Source organism: Mus caroli, chromosome 6, assembly GCF_900094665.2.
Source record: "Mus caroli chromosome 6, CAROLI_EIJ_v1.1, whole genome shotgun sequence".
NCBI classification, from domain to species: Eukaryota; Metazoa; Chordata; class Mammalia; order Rodentia; family Muridae; genus Mus; species Mus caroli.
In genome coordinates, this window is record NC_034575.1 from 97,040,035 (window position 1) to 97,052,972 (window position 12,938).

Consider the following 12,938-nt stretch of genomic DNA (forward strand, 5'->3'; position numbering starts at 1 on the left):
ACGTTCTGGCGCTAGAAAGCAGCTTGGGCACTGTGGATGGTTCTCTGTTGAAAACTAATCCTGGGGACTACTGGGGCTTTATATCCTAACAGTGTACTTCACAAAACTTGATTCACTGTGCAGCACTGATTAGACTGATGCCATAGATATAATTTTCTTAGCCATGCCTGGTTCTAGAAGAGGTAGCAAACAGATAGTTTACTGGTGGTGAATCATTTTTCTCAGTGTTTGATTTTCATTAAATTATTTTGTTACATATGTAACTAGTAATTAGTCTTAAGATTCCAGCCCCAAAGGAGAGATCTGGGCTCAAATGGGGGTCTGTGGGCAGAAATCGTCGTCTGAGATACCTAGGACACCTTCTCGCCATTTCAACCGAAATTTCAATTAAATCAGCGAGTAAACCAGATGGCTGGTATGACGGCAAATAAAAAGGACGCTGTTCCTAATCTTATCTTTAGTTTCATTTTTTCTTCCAGTGGGCAGTATAGCTGAAGTTGGTGTAAACATCATAGTTAGGAAAGACTCGGGGCAAGTCCTCCCCGCCAGGGTCTTGAGAGTCGCAGTAGCCTGGAAGGGAACCTGTCTCCAAGCCCAGCTACTTTAGTGACCTCTGCGATGCTGAGAAAGCCATTGCCTGGTGGATGGACACATCTCAGAGGCGGAAAGCTGGACAAGATGTTTGCTAAGATGGGCAGAGTAGTGTTGGAGTAAACCAAAGCACTTGCCTTTTAAACACAACCCTGGCAGAGATGCACTTGCTCACAAGCTTTCCTCATCATAGGATACTGGGCTAGCTTGAAGCTTCCTGGGAGGTGGACCACCAAAGCCCAGGGGGATACGGTATCGTGGATCCCCTATTCTTTGCCACCAGTCAGTCTTTGTTTTGTCATCTGTCTCTAGGTTGAATGGAGGAATCTGATGGTCTGAAAGACTTAAAAGAGGCAGCAGGTGATACAAACCAAGAAAGGGCAGAGGACCGACAGTGCAAAATAAACACCCATGTCAGAGCAGGTCAAATAGAAAATAATTTATTTTAACTTCATTTTACTTGATGTTTGTAACTAATCATGATTCTGTGAACTTGCTTGGTTAAGTCTGTCCCTTCCAATCTACAAAGCAAAGGTCTACAACAATGAGCACTTAGAACTCCACAAACAGGTCTCCATCCACGACTTCCCTGTACATGCAAATTCTTCCAACAGGCGGCAATATTTGCAAACATGCTTTAAGCGTCCACAAAGCTGCAGGAAATTTTGCTTTCTGATAAAACCTTGACACTCTTCTTGGGAACCTTAACCATAAAAATGTTAAAAATGGATATCCCGACTAGAAATGCTGCTAGTTTGGTGTGTGTGTGTGTGTGTGTGTGTGTGTGTGTGTGTGTGTATGTGTGTGTGTGTGTTGTGTGTGTCAAATCACCAATCAGACTTTGGCGGGTTTGTGTTGAAACCCCAACTGATATAAGCTGTATGAATGAATGGCGACTTGTATGAAACACATTCAGGGAAGTGACATTACAAAATAGGGACCCATTAAAAATACATACTGGCAGTTGCATTTTGTGTTTTAGGCAGAAAAAAAGCGTGTTTAACCTTCTTTTATATGAATATAGTTTAAACAAATTATTCTGTGAAAGTATGCTTAATAAAAGATCTTTTGGAAATTTAAACACTTTATGAAAAAGGTTAACAAGTAAAAAATTACCATTGCTATTTGAAAAAAAGCTGCTTGTTAATATTGCCTTCTAAGAGAGTAAGGGTGTATTTTCCCTCCACTGAAAACAGAGCCAGGACACCCAAAGTTGCAGGAGTGGCAAATTTAGACTATCAACATGATGGCCGGGCTTATATATACAAAAACTTGCCGCATTGAACGAGGCAGAGATGTCTACCCCAATGGTAGTGGTCTCTCGTATGTACACAAGTGAGAGTTATACAGTAGTCACCGACAGGAAGGAATTGTATACCCTAGTGCCGTCTGGCGATTTTGTGCCGTGGGTTAAGAGTTCTTGGATAGTCATCCAATTGTCAAAGATCTTTTTGTTTCTCTTCTTCATCATCTTTTTGTGGCTCAGTTCCAGGATGTTCATCTCCTTCCTGTCGTCGGAGGCCTGCTGCTCCTTCAGACAATCCAGCCTGCTCTGCATCATAAACTCACGCCTCCGCCTCTGCTCCTTGGCCTTCACCAGATGTTGCTTGCGCTCCTCCTTGCTCCAGTAGCGCCCCATCTTCATCTCACTCATGGCGTCATCATCCGTAGTCAGGCCACTGCGCTCCTCGCGGATCTTCAGTGCACGCTCCCGCAGCAGCCTGTCACGCACAGGCCTCTTGGTGATGTAGCGCGTCCCATCACTGCGGATCTTCACTTTCCATTCCATCCTGGGTTCCGCAGAGTTAGAAGAGTTCAAGTCCTTGCACATGCTCACCAGGCTCATCTGGCTCTGCGCATACTCCACTGCTGACTTCTGCTGGATCAGGTGCATGTAGCTCTGGTAGTGTTGCGCGTGAGCTGGGATGTGCGCGTGTTTGTAGGGGGAGTGGTGGTATGAGGGCAGGTAGGCATTGCCCAGCTTGGGGCTGGCGGTGGGGCTCCTGCTGCCATCGCTAACTCGGCGTTCTTTGATCTCCAAAGCCTGGCTGGGGTCCAGCTCTTTGGCGCTAGGGTTGTAGCTTGGGGTGCTTACTTCAGGGTCCTCGGTGATGGAGAGCAGATTCTTGGGGGATGGCCTGTAAGCTTCGATGTTAGCTGTGGCCCCTTCACTACTGCCCTCGGCCACTCTCCGCAGGGAGTTGTCTGGAGAGATCTCCAGGGTGAGTGGAGTACTCCTACAGCTCTCCCCCGTGTTGTAGGCGCTTGAACTATCCTTATCTGACTTCTCTGGCAGCTCAGTGATGTCCGAGAGCTCATGGCGGCGCACGTCCACACTGGTGTTGTAGTTGCGGAAGCCACTGTGGTGCAGCATCCAGGACTCACGGTACTGTTCCTTGAGCTGCTGCATCTTGTGCGCGCGCACAATGCTCAGGCACTCCAGCTCAATGCTGCGCAACTCCTCATTGAGTAGCTCCAGCTCCTTGTCCACACTCTCGGGATCACTCTTGCCAGCAGCATCCAGCGGGCTGCTGGGGTAGTACAGGCTGTAGGGGCTGGCGCTCTGCACCTGGCACTTGAGCTCCAGCAGTTCACGAAAACGCTCGCACTCATCCTCTGGGATGCCCAGGTAGTCCACATCGGTACAGTCCGCAGAGATGAAGGACTCGTTGCTGAAAGGCAGGTCGCCACTGCCCAGGGTGTCCTGGCTACAGGTCAGCTTCCTCTGGCCCGCCAGCGGGTTGGCGGATGCCGTAGCATCTTCACCGTTATTCTCCTGTTCTGAGCTCTCATCATTGCGGGTGCTCTCATCCGTTCGCCCCACACCACTGTCTTTCTCGTGCTGGTTGGATAAGATGGTGGCTGTGTCTGTGGTCCCACCGTCTTCCTCATGCTTCTTCTATATCAGAGAAAGGAACAAGAGAAATCAGTTCATGAGAAGTCTGGGGCAGGAGTTGGGGGGATATGGGAGGGGGTTGGGAGGAGGAGGTATCCAGTGTGATCTTTTTGTGTAGAATAGGAGTTTGGATTGAGTTCTAAGTTCCTAAGGTTGACCTGCAGCATTTGAGGGGCCTAGCGTCCAGTAGTGGCCAGCCCTATCTTTTATGAGTCTGGGCCAGACCCTTACCCCTACTTTTTCAATCTATAAAATGGGTAAGATAATGTACTGGCTAGTTTTGTGTCAACTTGACACAGCTGGAGTTATTACAGAGAAAGGAGCTTCAGTTGAGGAAATGCCTCCATGAGATCCAACTGTAAGGCATTTTCTCAATTAGTGATCAAGGGGGAAAGGCCCCTTGTGGGTGGGACCATCTCTGGGCTGGCAGTCTTGGTTCTAAAAGAGAGCAGACTGAGCAAGCCAGTAAAGAACATCCCTCCATAGCTTCTGCATCAGCTCCTGCTTTCTGACCTGCTTGAGCACCAGTCCCGACTGCCTTTGGTGATGAACAGCAGTATGGAAGTGTAAGCCGAATAAACCCTTTCCTCCCCAACTTGCTTCTTGGTTATGATGTTTGTGCAGGAGTAGAAACCCTGACTAAGACAGATAATAACTAAATAGTAAAGGAACTCGAAAATAGGAAGAATGTATCAGTACTACCAAGAGACTCAGTAAATAGGTAATTAGGACTGGCAGTGGCATAAGGGAGCTACAGGGCTCTGAGCAGCTCAGGTTAATCACAGAATTGCTTGACTTCCACAGGCATGACTTAATTGTATTTTCCCAGTGAACACCAACGGAGTAGTGTCAGTGTCTCCACTTTGTGTGTTTTAAGCCATAAAAGCTTTATAACAGAGGTGAGGTGGTGGGTACCTGTAATCCCAGCACTCAGGAGATTGATTGCTTTGAGTTTGGAATTCACTACTCACTACATAGCCGTTTCCAGGGACAAGCTTGGTGAGGGAAGCTGTCAGCTTGCATTCCCCTCATGCTCAAACAGAAAAGCTCTTAGGCAGGCGTTTTCTGATGGTCGTCGGCATCTTGGAAGGTCTAGCTGGGATGGCGTGGGGCGGCCCCAGGGTTTACCTGCTGGAGCACACTGGCTGTGAACTGCATGGCCTGGTGATGCTGTTCCTCCAGCATGTCCATGTGTAAGTCATCCAGGAAGTCGTTCCTGTCGTCGTCCATCCAGCCCTCATCCAGCTACGAGAATAGGGAAGACACACACGTGAGAATCCGTCTTATCAACTTGGCCTTACAATCACCGTGGATACACATCTGTGGGTGTCTCTGGGTGAGTGTTTCCAGGAAGGTTTAGCTGAAGAGGGAGGGGTGCCTCTGAACTTGGGTAGTGGCCATTAAACAGGAGAAGTCAAGCTGAACACTGGATTCATTTCTCAGCTCTGTGACTGAACACAATGCTGATAGCCACTTCATACCCTGCTCAGCCTTCCTGCCACGCCTGCCCGTACCCTCACACTGGATCAGAGTACGCCCTTCCTCCATGAAGTTGCTTCGAGAGGTATTTTGTCACAGCAAGGAGCTTTCTTTCAAGAAAGGACATTACGTCAGAAAGAGGAATTGTCAGGCTCTCTCCAGGAGTCATCGAAATGCAGTTAGTCTATAGGCTTGGCAAGGATTTCATCCTCAGACTGAAGGCACTCCCACCCTACACCACACTGGGGAAGCTCTAATACCACTCCCCCCCCACCCCTGCTTTGCTACTTTGTATCCAGACTCTGTGGTTACTTACTATCTGAAAGACTCAATTCCTCCCGTTCATTTCCATTCAATGTACTAATAAGTGGGACTTAGATCTAGGCTGGCAGGGGCCTCTGTAAATCCTGCTATGATTCTTTTATTAGTCAACCTGCAGTGGGTAGGGCCTGTCAGGTTGGTTAAACCTTTGAATGGATCCCAAGTCACAGCAAGTTCGAGTTCAAGGTGGCATGCCCCTTTAAGCTCAGATGGCAAGACTCTGACATTGTTCTGCAGGGTGAGGGACTTGGCTTTGATTATAAAAATCTAACTTACTGAATTCGTAGGACTCTGACGTACCTGGAGCTCAGGCCTTGCAATCAGCAATGAAAAGTTCTTGTTTTCTTCACTGGTTAGAAGCGCCACGGCCTCTTCACGGTTCTGTACTTCGATGCCATTAATCTGAAAGCATTAGGAAAGGTGGGTGTGGGTGTGGGTGTGGGTGGCAAGGGATCGGCTGCACGGAGCAGAAGCTTCCCATCGTGCTTCTGAACTGCAGCTGCCACCACTCAGTTATTGTAGCCTCCCCTTCCCCAGCCTTGAACAGAGAGCTTTGTCTTGGTTCCTTCCTTATCTCGCACAGCCCAGCCCCTCTTCTCTTCCAGGCTTCCAAAATGCCTTTCCAGGCTAGAACCCAGGTTGTGATCTACTGGCCAGACACAGCAAGTTATAACCAGGATCCCATTTAGCCTTTAAAGAATGCTGGTTTCTGGAAAGAAAGGCCTTGCTTAGCCAGAGGAAGCCATGATGTGGAGGGGTCCAGAAAACTACTGGAATCTGACATCGCGCTTGGACAGGAGAGCAAATAGGAAACATAAAGAGGACACTTCCTATTTACAATAGGGGAGAGAAGCAGCAGGGTGCTTTCTGGGGACAAGAGGAGTGAGCAGTGGAGAGGGACTGGCTGGCTGTGTGTACTTGGGCTGCGTGTGCCCGGCTTAGCAGGCTGGATGGCGAGCCAAGTGGGAATGGCTTTCACCTTCACACCGACAACCCTCTGGCAGGACATCTGCCTGCCTGTCTCAGCAACTTTGAGTTCTGCAAATTTTTGTTCCTGGGCTGATACTTCTCTAGGGACACCGTGGCAGTCTTTGCTGACTTGGAAGTTGAGCCCTTCAACCGACTTTGCCACTTTATGTCAAAGAACCAAGAGGTGGCAAAGCCGGAGACACTGCTGGTTGTCATTATCCAACCTGATTACACAGCGGATACAGGGAAGGGTATGTCTGTAACCCAGGCAGGACTCTGGGGGTGCATTTTATTACTTCCACGTCCTGTTTTCAATGGTAACGATTCCCAGGCAATTGTAGCAGCAAAAAGGGATTATGGCCCTCAGGTGTGAAGGGCTGGGACTCTTTCCTAGGGAGACTCAGCTCTCCAGGCTCTTGCTAGAGGCTGGAGAAACACAATATAGAGTGTGGTGGGAAACCCAAACTCTACATGATGGTTTGTGAAATGGGAAAAATAAACTTATTAGAAAGATGGAGATAAGTCACTTCCGCCTCTGTGTGTGACTAGCTAATTAGTCTTATTTACTAATCTAACATGGTTGGTTTTACTACTCGGCTGAATTCCTGGTTCCTGTTCTTAAACCTATCCTGCATTTCCATCCTGAGAGCTATTTCTGGAACTCACTTCTTTGCTGAAGATGTGCATCTGTGGAAAGTGCACCTACCTGGATGATGCGATCTCCTTCACGGATCCGTCCATCCTTGGCTGCAATGCTGTTAGGGTCAATCTGAAATACACAGTAGACAGCCTCAGCATGAACACAAAGGCCGTCTTTAACATATTATCATACATGTGCTTGCCTTTCTGTGTTGAAAAGGTTTACAACTAGAACTTAGCATTGTGCATAGGGAGAAATGAACTATCACACAGAGCGACTAGAAGCAAGCCAGAGACACGGATTAGGGAGGAAGACACCCTTAGGTGTGCTGCCTGGCCCTACCTTGATATTTTTCCATACCAAATCTTGTTATCAAATTTTGGAAGACAGCTTGAAAAGTGAGCTGTATAATTGGGGCAAGTGGGACTGAGGATAGCAGGGGTGCCCCAAAACATGCTGATGTGACATGCAAAGCTTGGTGGGTGGTGCTTATCCAATGAGTTGACTGTGAAGTCTTTATCAGATATGGCTCTTGGCCCAGCCCATAGAGACAGATTTGATTTCTTTGGGAAATTGGTTTTCTGCAATCACAAGGAAGAACGCTGCATGCATAGGAAAGTATTCATAGTGAAGCCAATTTCTCCACTCCATCTCTTCTAGAAAGATCGCTACATCTTTCATCTATGTACTTTGGTAAGCCTACGTAAGTTATGTTTGATGTATATGACTATATGCTATGGCAGGGAAGAGAGAGAGAGACTTTAAAAGCTATCTGTCTCTCTGCCTCCCATTGCACTTGAGATGGGGAAGTGCGAAGCTGCTCTTCCCTGGGGGTTGAGCACGCAGACTATGGAAACGACTCCATTTTATGGTTGGTTTGCAGCTTCTCAAGGGTAATTCTGCCTTATGTACTGACATTAGAACTTAACCCCTGTGTAAAGATGTAACTCCATGGAGTGTGATGAAGGGGTGGGGGTGGGGCAACACACACATTCTGTATCTTTCCAAAGATCCTTTTGAGGAGCTTGGTCTAGGGTTTCTGAACACATACAAAGAAAAACAAAACCGTTTTTGGCTTTGAGAGGTTAATTTCCAAACCTTAACTTTCGTACCTCACTTATATATATCCCAATGTCATCTTCATCATCCGTCCGGTAGCACACAGTGAGACCCAGCTTGTCCTGGCTGTTCATCCTGTAGAGGCCCACTTCCTACACAAAGAAAACCTTCTCTGTGAGATTCTGGCAAGAAAGGGGAGCCGGGAGCATGTCAAATGCTTTGGAAATATTTGGTCTAAATGATGAACTGGGTTTCTTTGCATTCGACTGTGTAGAGCCAGTTAACTTAGCAAACAAAAAGTGATTATGGACATGGGATCAATGCCCTGGGCATTTCTGACCTCTCAGTCAATATAAAGTCATTTTGAAAATAGTTATTTTATTGATCCTCCCCAAGAAAAATTACCCATATTTCAGTCAGCGTCAGGACCGCAGGGATAGGGCTTTTAAAAAGCATTCTTTCAATGTCTGCCACAAACAATAATATTTCCACACCCCGAATGTTCCAGCCACTTCAGTACAAATGTTTCTAGCATGTTGGGCTAGAGCATCTCACGCTGAGCCCCTTAATATGCACAGGCGTAGAACTTGCAAACAGATTACGCATAAATTGATCCAAGAAGGAGAGTAACGTGATAGGGTGCAATTAATGCTCTCTACAACAGCTGCGATATTTACAGTCGAAAATTAGTTTCAGCCACTGTTACTGCAAATTAAATAAGATAAAACAGCAAACTGAGCCCAATGCTGGGACCCACGGTGACAGGCAGTGTTATTGTTTGTGCCAATTAGTCTGCACTTCTGAATGAAGTCGGAACTTGGAAAATCTTGGAAGTTCTGGGAGGATACTTCTGGCTCTCTGCGAGTGGTTTACAAACCTTCTCACTCTGCCGGTGACTCATGTAGGGGTGGTGCTGCTGCAAGCTCTGGGGTTAGTTTGAAGGGCTACCTGCTAACGAGCTATCTGACCAGCTCTTTGGTCTGATTTTTATAGTTTTTGCTAGGAGGTTGGGAAGGGCACTGAGATGGCGTCTTCAGGATACTCTATGAGAGCCACTTCCAAGAGGCATCTCTAGAGGGTGTGAGGGGCACAACAGCCTTTGTGGAGTAAAGCCTCCCCTCATGAAGGATAAGGAACACAAGAGCACTGATGCCCTCAAAGCAGAAAACAGGGCACAAAGGCCCCAGGCCAGTGTGTCAAAGCCTTGTAAATGGGGAGAAAGAAGCAAGATGTATGTGAACACGTGACTGGGCCAGAACAGGTGGCGGCCCTTAGACCCGTGTGAGGAGCTTGGCTTTAGGTTTAGGTGGGCACTGCCCTGATCAGTTGTGTGTAAGATGGTTATAAATGCAGGCCTCTATGCACATCCCTCATCTACCTTTATCTAGAAGCTTCACCATCTACGGCTTGTTGACTTGCCTAAGCCTTTATCTGCTCACTAGCACAAGTTGGGCTGGGAGATGAGTCTCACAGCACTGGGCCTGACCCACAGTGAGTGGCAATTTAATAATTACATTTGGGTCACAAGTAACCAGTGGTTACAATGAGCTGTTGGTGCAGAGTGCCTCTCCTTAATAAGATGCTGTTGGTTTATTTTCTGATCACTGATATGTTAATTAATTCAGTGACTTCCTAATGATAGCTCTAACAATATGGTAAATTCTCATTAAATGAAACTGTTAATTTCTAATGCTCTAGTTGCATTAGATGGAAATTTCCTTCCTCGTTTGTGAGTGTGCTAGCCAGGCTGGTTTTCAGGGGTGTATTTAATCATGGGGGTAACCTGCAAATCCTTTGGAATAACTAGCTTTCGCCCTCCAAATACAAGCAGCTCACTGTACTTGTGCTTCCAGCATCTCTCAGTGTCGTCACTGGACTGTTCTCTGACTAAGACTGTGCTGAAATTAGTAAGATTTCATGATTAATGGCTCAGGTCTTCCTAGGCAGGTGCAGATCAAATGTTGTCACTGAGCCTTGGGCTCTTACTTGCAGGACCCATTTGGTCCAGGAATAGGTTGGAGAGAAAGCAAGATCATAGGCAAAGATTGGAGGAAGACAAAGGAGAGAGACAAACAGTATTGTAATTCTACTTCCAGTAGGACTCAATGTGAGGGAACAGGCTAGGCTCTCCTTTGTGTGACTTCCAAGATGACAGTCTCTTAAGAAACTAGTGAAGATGCTCTGGCCCTACTCTGCCTCATTCCAACCCTCCTGGAAGTGTACTTCATGGTAATACTGAAGAACTCACAGGAGTTAAAGGAAGTGTGTAGAAAGTTTTATGACATTGCCCTGATAACCAAAGGCATGTCTGTTTAACTGAAGGTGGTATCAGGTAGCTGTCCACAGGATAAGTTAAATTCTCCTGCATCCGTCAGTCACAGAGTTGACAGCAAGGCAGCCAAGCTTGCTCTTGGGATCTTTTATCATAGCCAGGCATGACTCTGTGACACATGCTCCGAGTGGCATATGAAATCGGGAAGATCATATCATAGAAAGGAACTTTGAAGTGTATGAGGGGTTTCTGGGTAGGACTCCCAAGAAAGGGCCCTCTCCTACAAAGCAAAGGATTAGATTTATCTATCTTGGGCACCAAATATGTCAGTACCTCACATCGAGTGGTAAATCCTATCATGACAAGCATCTCTCTGCCTTTGGGCCATTGTCTTACTTGACAAAATTCTAGAAGTATTAAGCTAAAAGATTTTACCTCATCTTACAGCTTGTGTGGTTTTGCCTTTTCGGCAATATATACATTTGTATTCTAAACTTTTTATAACCGGGGGGGGGATTTTTAGTACAAAATTGCAAGCTGAAATAGAAAATACCTTGCAAGTACCAAAGAGATGGCTCAGTGGGTAAAGTACTTGCTATCCATGCATGAGGACTTGAGCTCATATCTCCAACACACACATGCAAGCTGTATGTGTGTTTTTAACCATAGCACTGGTGTGGCCAAGATACGAGGACCTGGACGCTTCTAACCAGCTAGTCTAGCTGGAAGAGTGACACTGTCAAAACTTAAGGCAGTAGCAGATGAAGGAAAACACTGGAAGCTGACTGCTGGCCTCTGCATGTGAGTGTACATTCATACTTTTATAAAATACCCTGAGCCATGTTATGGTATTTTCATCAGTGTCCCTGATAATTAAATCACGCAAGTGTACTCAAACACTTGATGTGTTGCTATTAAGTTGGCTTTCAACGAGCAAGTTGGGGCTGCCCATTCCTTGCCTGAAATGAAGCAACATCTCAAAGTTCTTGAGTTGAACCCTGACAATAATGTGGGCACATGGAAAAGTTTACGTGTTATCTAGTGTGTTTGTTCATACTAAAGTGCAAGTGAATTAAAATTGTTATCTAAAATTACCTTTGGACTGTATGTATAGGATATATACAGAATATAAATGACATTTACGTGTAGACCTGCTTTCTAGCACCTTTACCTCATTATCTATGTGCAAATATTTCAAAATCTGCAACACTGTTTGTCCCAAGCATCTGAGGACACAGGGTGCTCAACCTGAAATTGATGCTACAACAGCTGCCATTTCAAAAATCTGCAGGTAGAGACTAAGGTCCTTTTATTATAGCTGTTCCCAGTTAGAGGTAGTTTTAAACATGGTCCTTTACAGCAGCAGACTGGGGCAGAGATCACCGTAGCATTCAGCCTTTGAGCCCTGCTGCCAATTCTCCCAGGCCAGACTTTCATGGAGACAGTTCCATCCTCAGTTTGGCTGGATCTCACTGAGAGGGTATAAAGCCTAGACTCCATTCTGGACATGGATGTGCGGTCCACCTTGCTCCAGCATGAGGCAGTGATCATCACTGTTAAGGAGACAGCAGGGGAGGCACATGCTTTAACTGGAAACACTTGCCTTTGTGTCAAAGTTCTCTCTTCTGCACCCACTTCAGTTGCCTATGAAACAAAACTTTACAACCTGATTGACCTTTAAGCACAAGAATGGCAGCATCATTCCTGTTGAAGGGTGGTACAGTGAGAGCCAGTTTACATCTTGTTCTAAAAGATTGGTAGTAGTGGATAACTGGTGTTGGCAATTTACTTGGTAAACAATAAACAGGGGCATCTGGGGTTCAGGCATATGCTTGGCATTGGGCTATCAGTTTCTCATGTTTATTTGGAAACTCTTAGAAACTCTTGGCAAAAGCCTATGATAAATTTAGCCTTAACCCCTGTTTCTCTGGAATGGATCTCCACGCCAGAGAAGAGGCTGTGGCTGAGCCAGAGTGACCTCAGCAGGTTTTTGATGATTTTTCAGAAAAGGAAGTGTCACTTTCTCACAAGGATTAATTTTCCACAGTCTTTGGGTCTGCATCGACCCATGTTTTTAACTTGGCTTGACAATGACAGGAAGGCATTCATAGCTAGATAATGGATTATGTAATATCAGCAGCATCCAGTCTAACCATGGAGGGACGGTATGTTCTCAACAACATTGAATGAGCTCGAGACTGTAAGGCAGAAAAAAAAAATCTAATGAAAACATAAGCTCGGCTTTGGTTACCAACAAACAGGTGCCAACTTCTCTTGATCAAACTTTTAGCCACTTGTCCTTTCTTAAATGAGACTTGGTAAGAATGGAGACTGCTCAAAGTTCCCAGGGAATTGGTCAGTTTTCAACATGTATTTCTGCTTCTGAGGAAGGAAGCCTAGCCTTGCTGAGCTCATAGTTGAAGGCATAGAGGTTATCAATACACAGCTGTCGTGATGCTGGAGATAGGATTTCAAAGATGACCGTTAATCAAACAGGTATGAATAATGCATCAGCATTAGCTGGAGTACACCATTCCCATCCCTGGTGTCCCGTTGCTTATTGGTCTAGATGGACTATTTGATAAAGATGAGTAGCTGAGTCTAACATTTCAGATGAAACTTACATGGTATTCCAATTAGCAGTATTAAGGGGGACACACCACCTTCATGACTCAAGGTCTTTGTTTCAGCCTCAGCAAGTTAAATTGGAA

General features: G+C 46.0%; 1 protein-coding gene across 1 annotated transcript in view; it reads right to left on the minus strand.

Annotated features, from left to right (window-relative positions):
• Positions 1-1,015: 1,015 nt before the first annotated feature.
• The window catches only part of Pdzrn3 (PDZ domain containing ring finger 3), a 224,449-nt gene continuing 212,526 nt past the window's right edge, over positions 1,016-12,938 (minus strand). Inside the window, exons 6-10 of the mRNA XM_021165184.1 lie at positions 8,009-8,107; positions 6,963-7,025; positions 5,588-5,689; positions 4,616-4,732; positions 1,016-3,490 (exon numbers count right to left, since the gene is read on the minus strand). Of these exons, the coding sequence (XP_021020843.1) occupies positions 1,934-3,490; positions 4,616-4,732; positions 5,588-5,689; positions 6,963-7,025; positions 8,009-8,107 (1,938 nt within the window). The 3' untranslated portion in view covers positions 1,016-1,933. The remainder of the gene's footprint in view (positions 3,491-4,615; positions 4,733-5,587; positions 5,690-6,962; positions 7,026-8,008; positions 8,108-12,938) is intronic.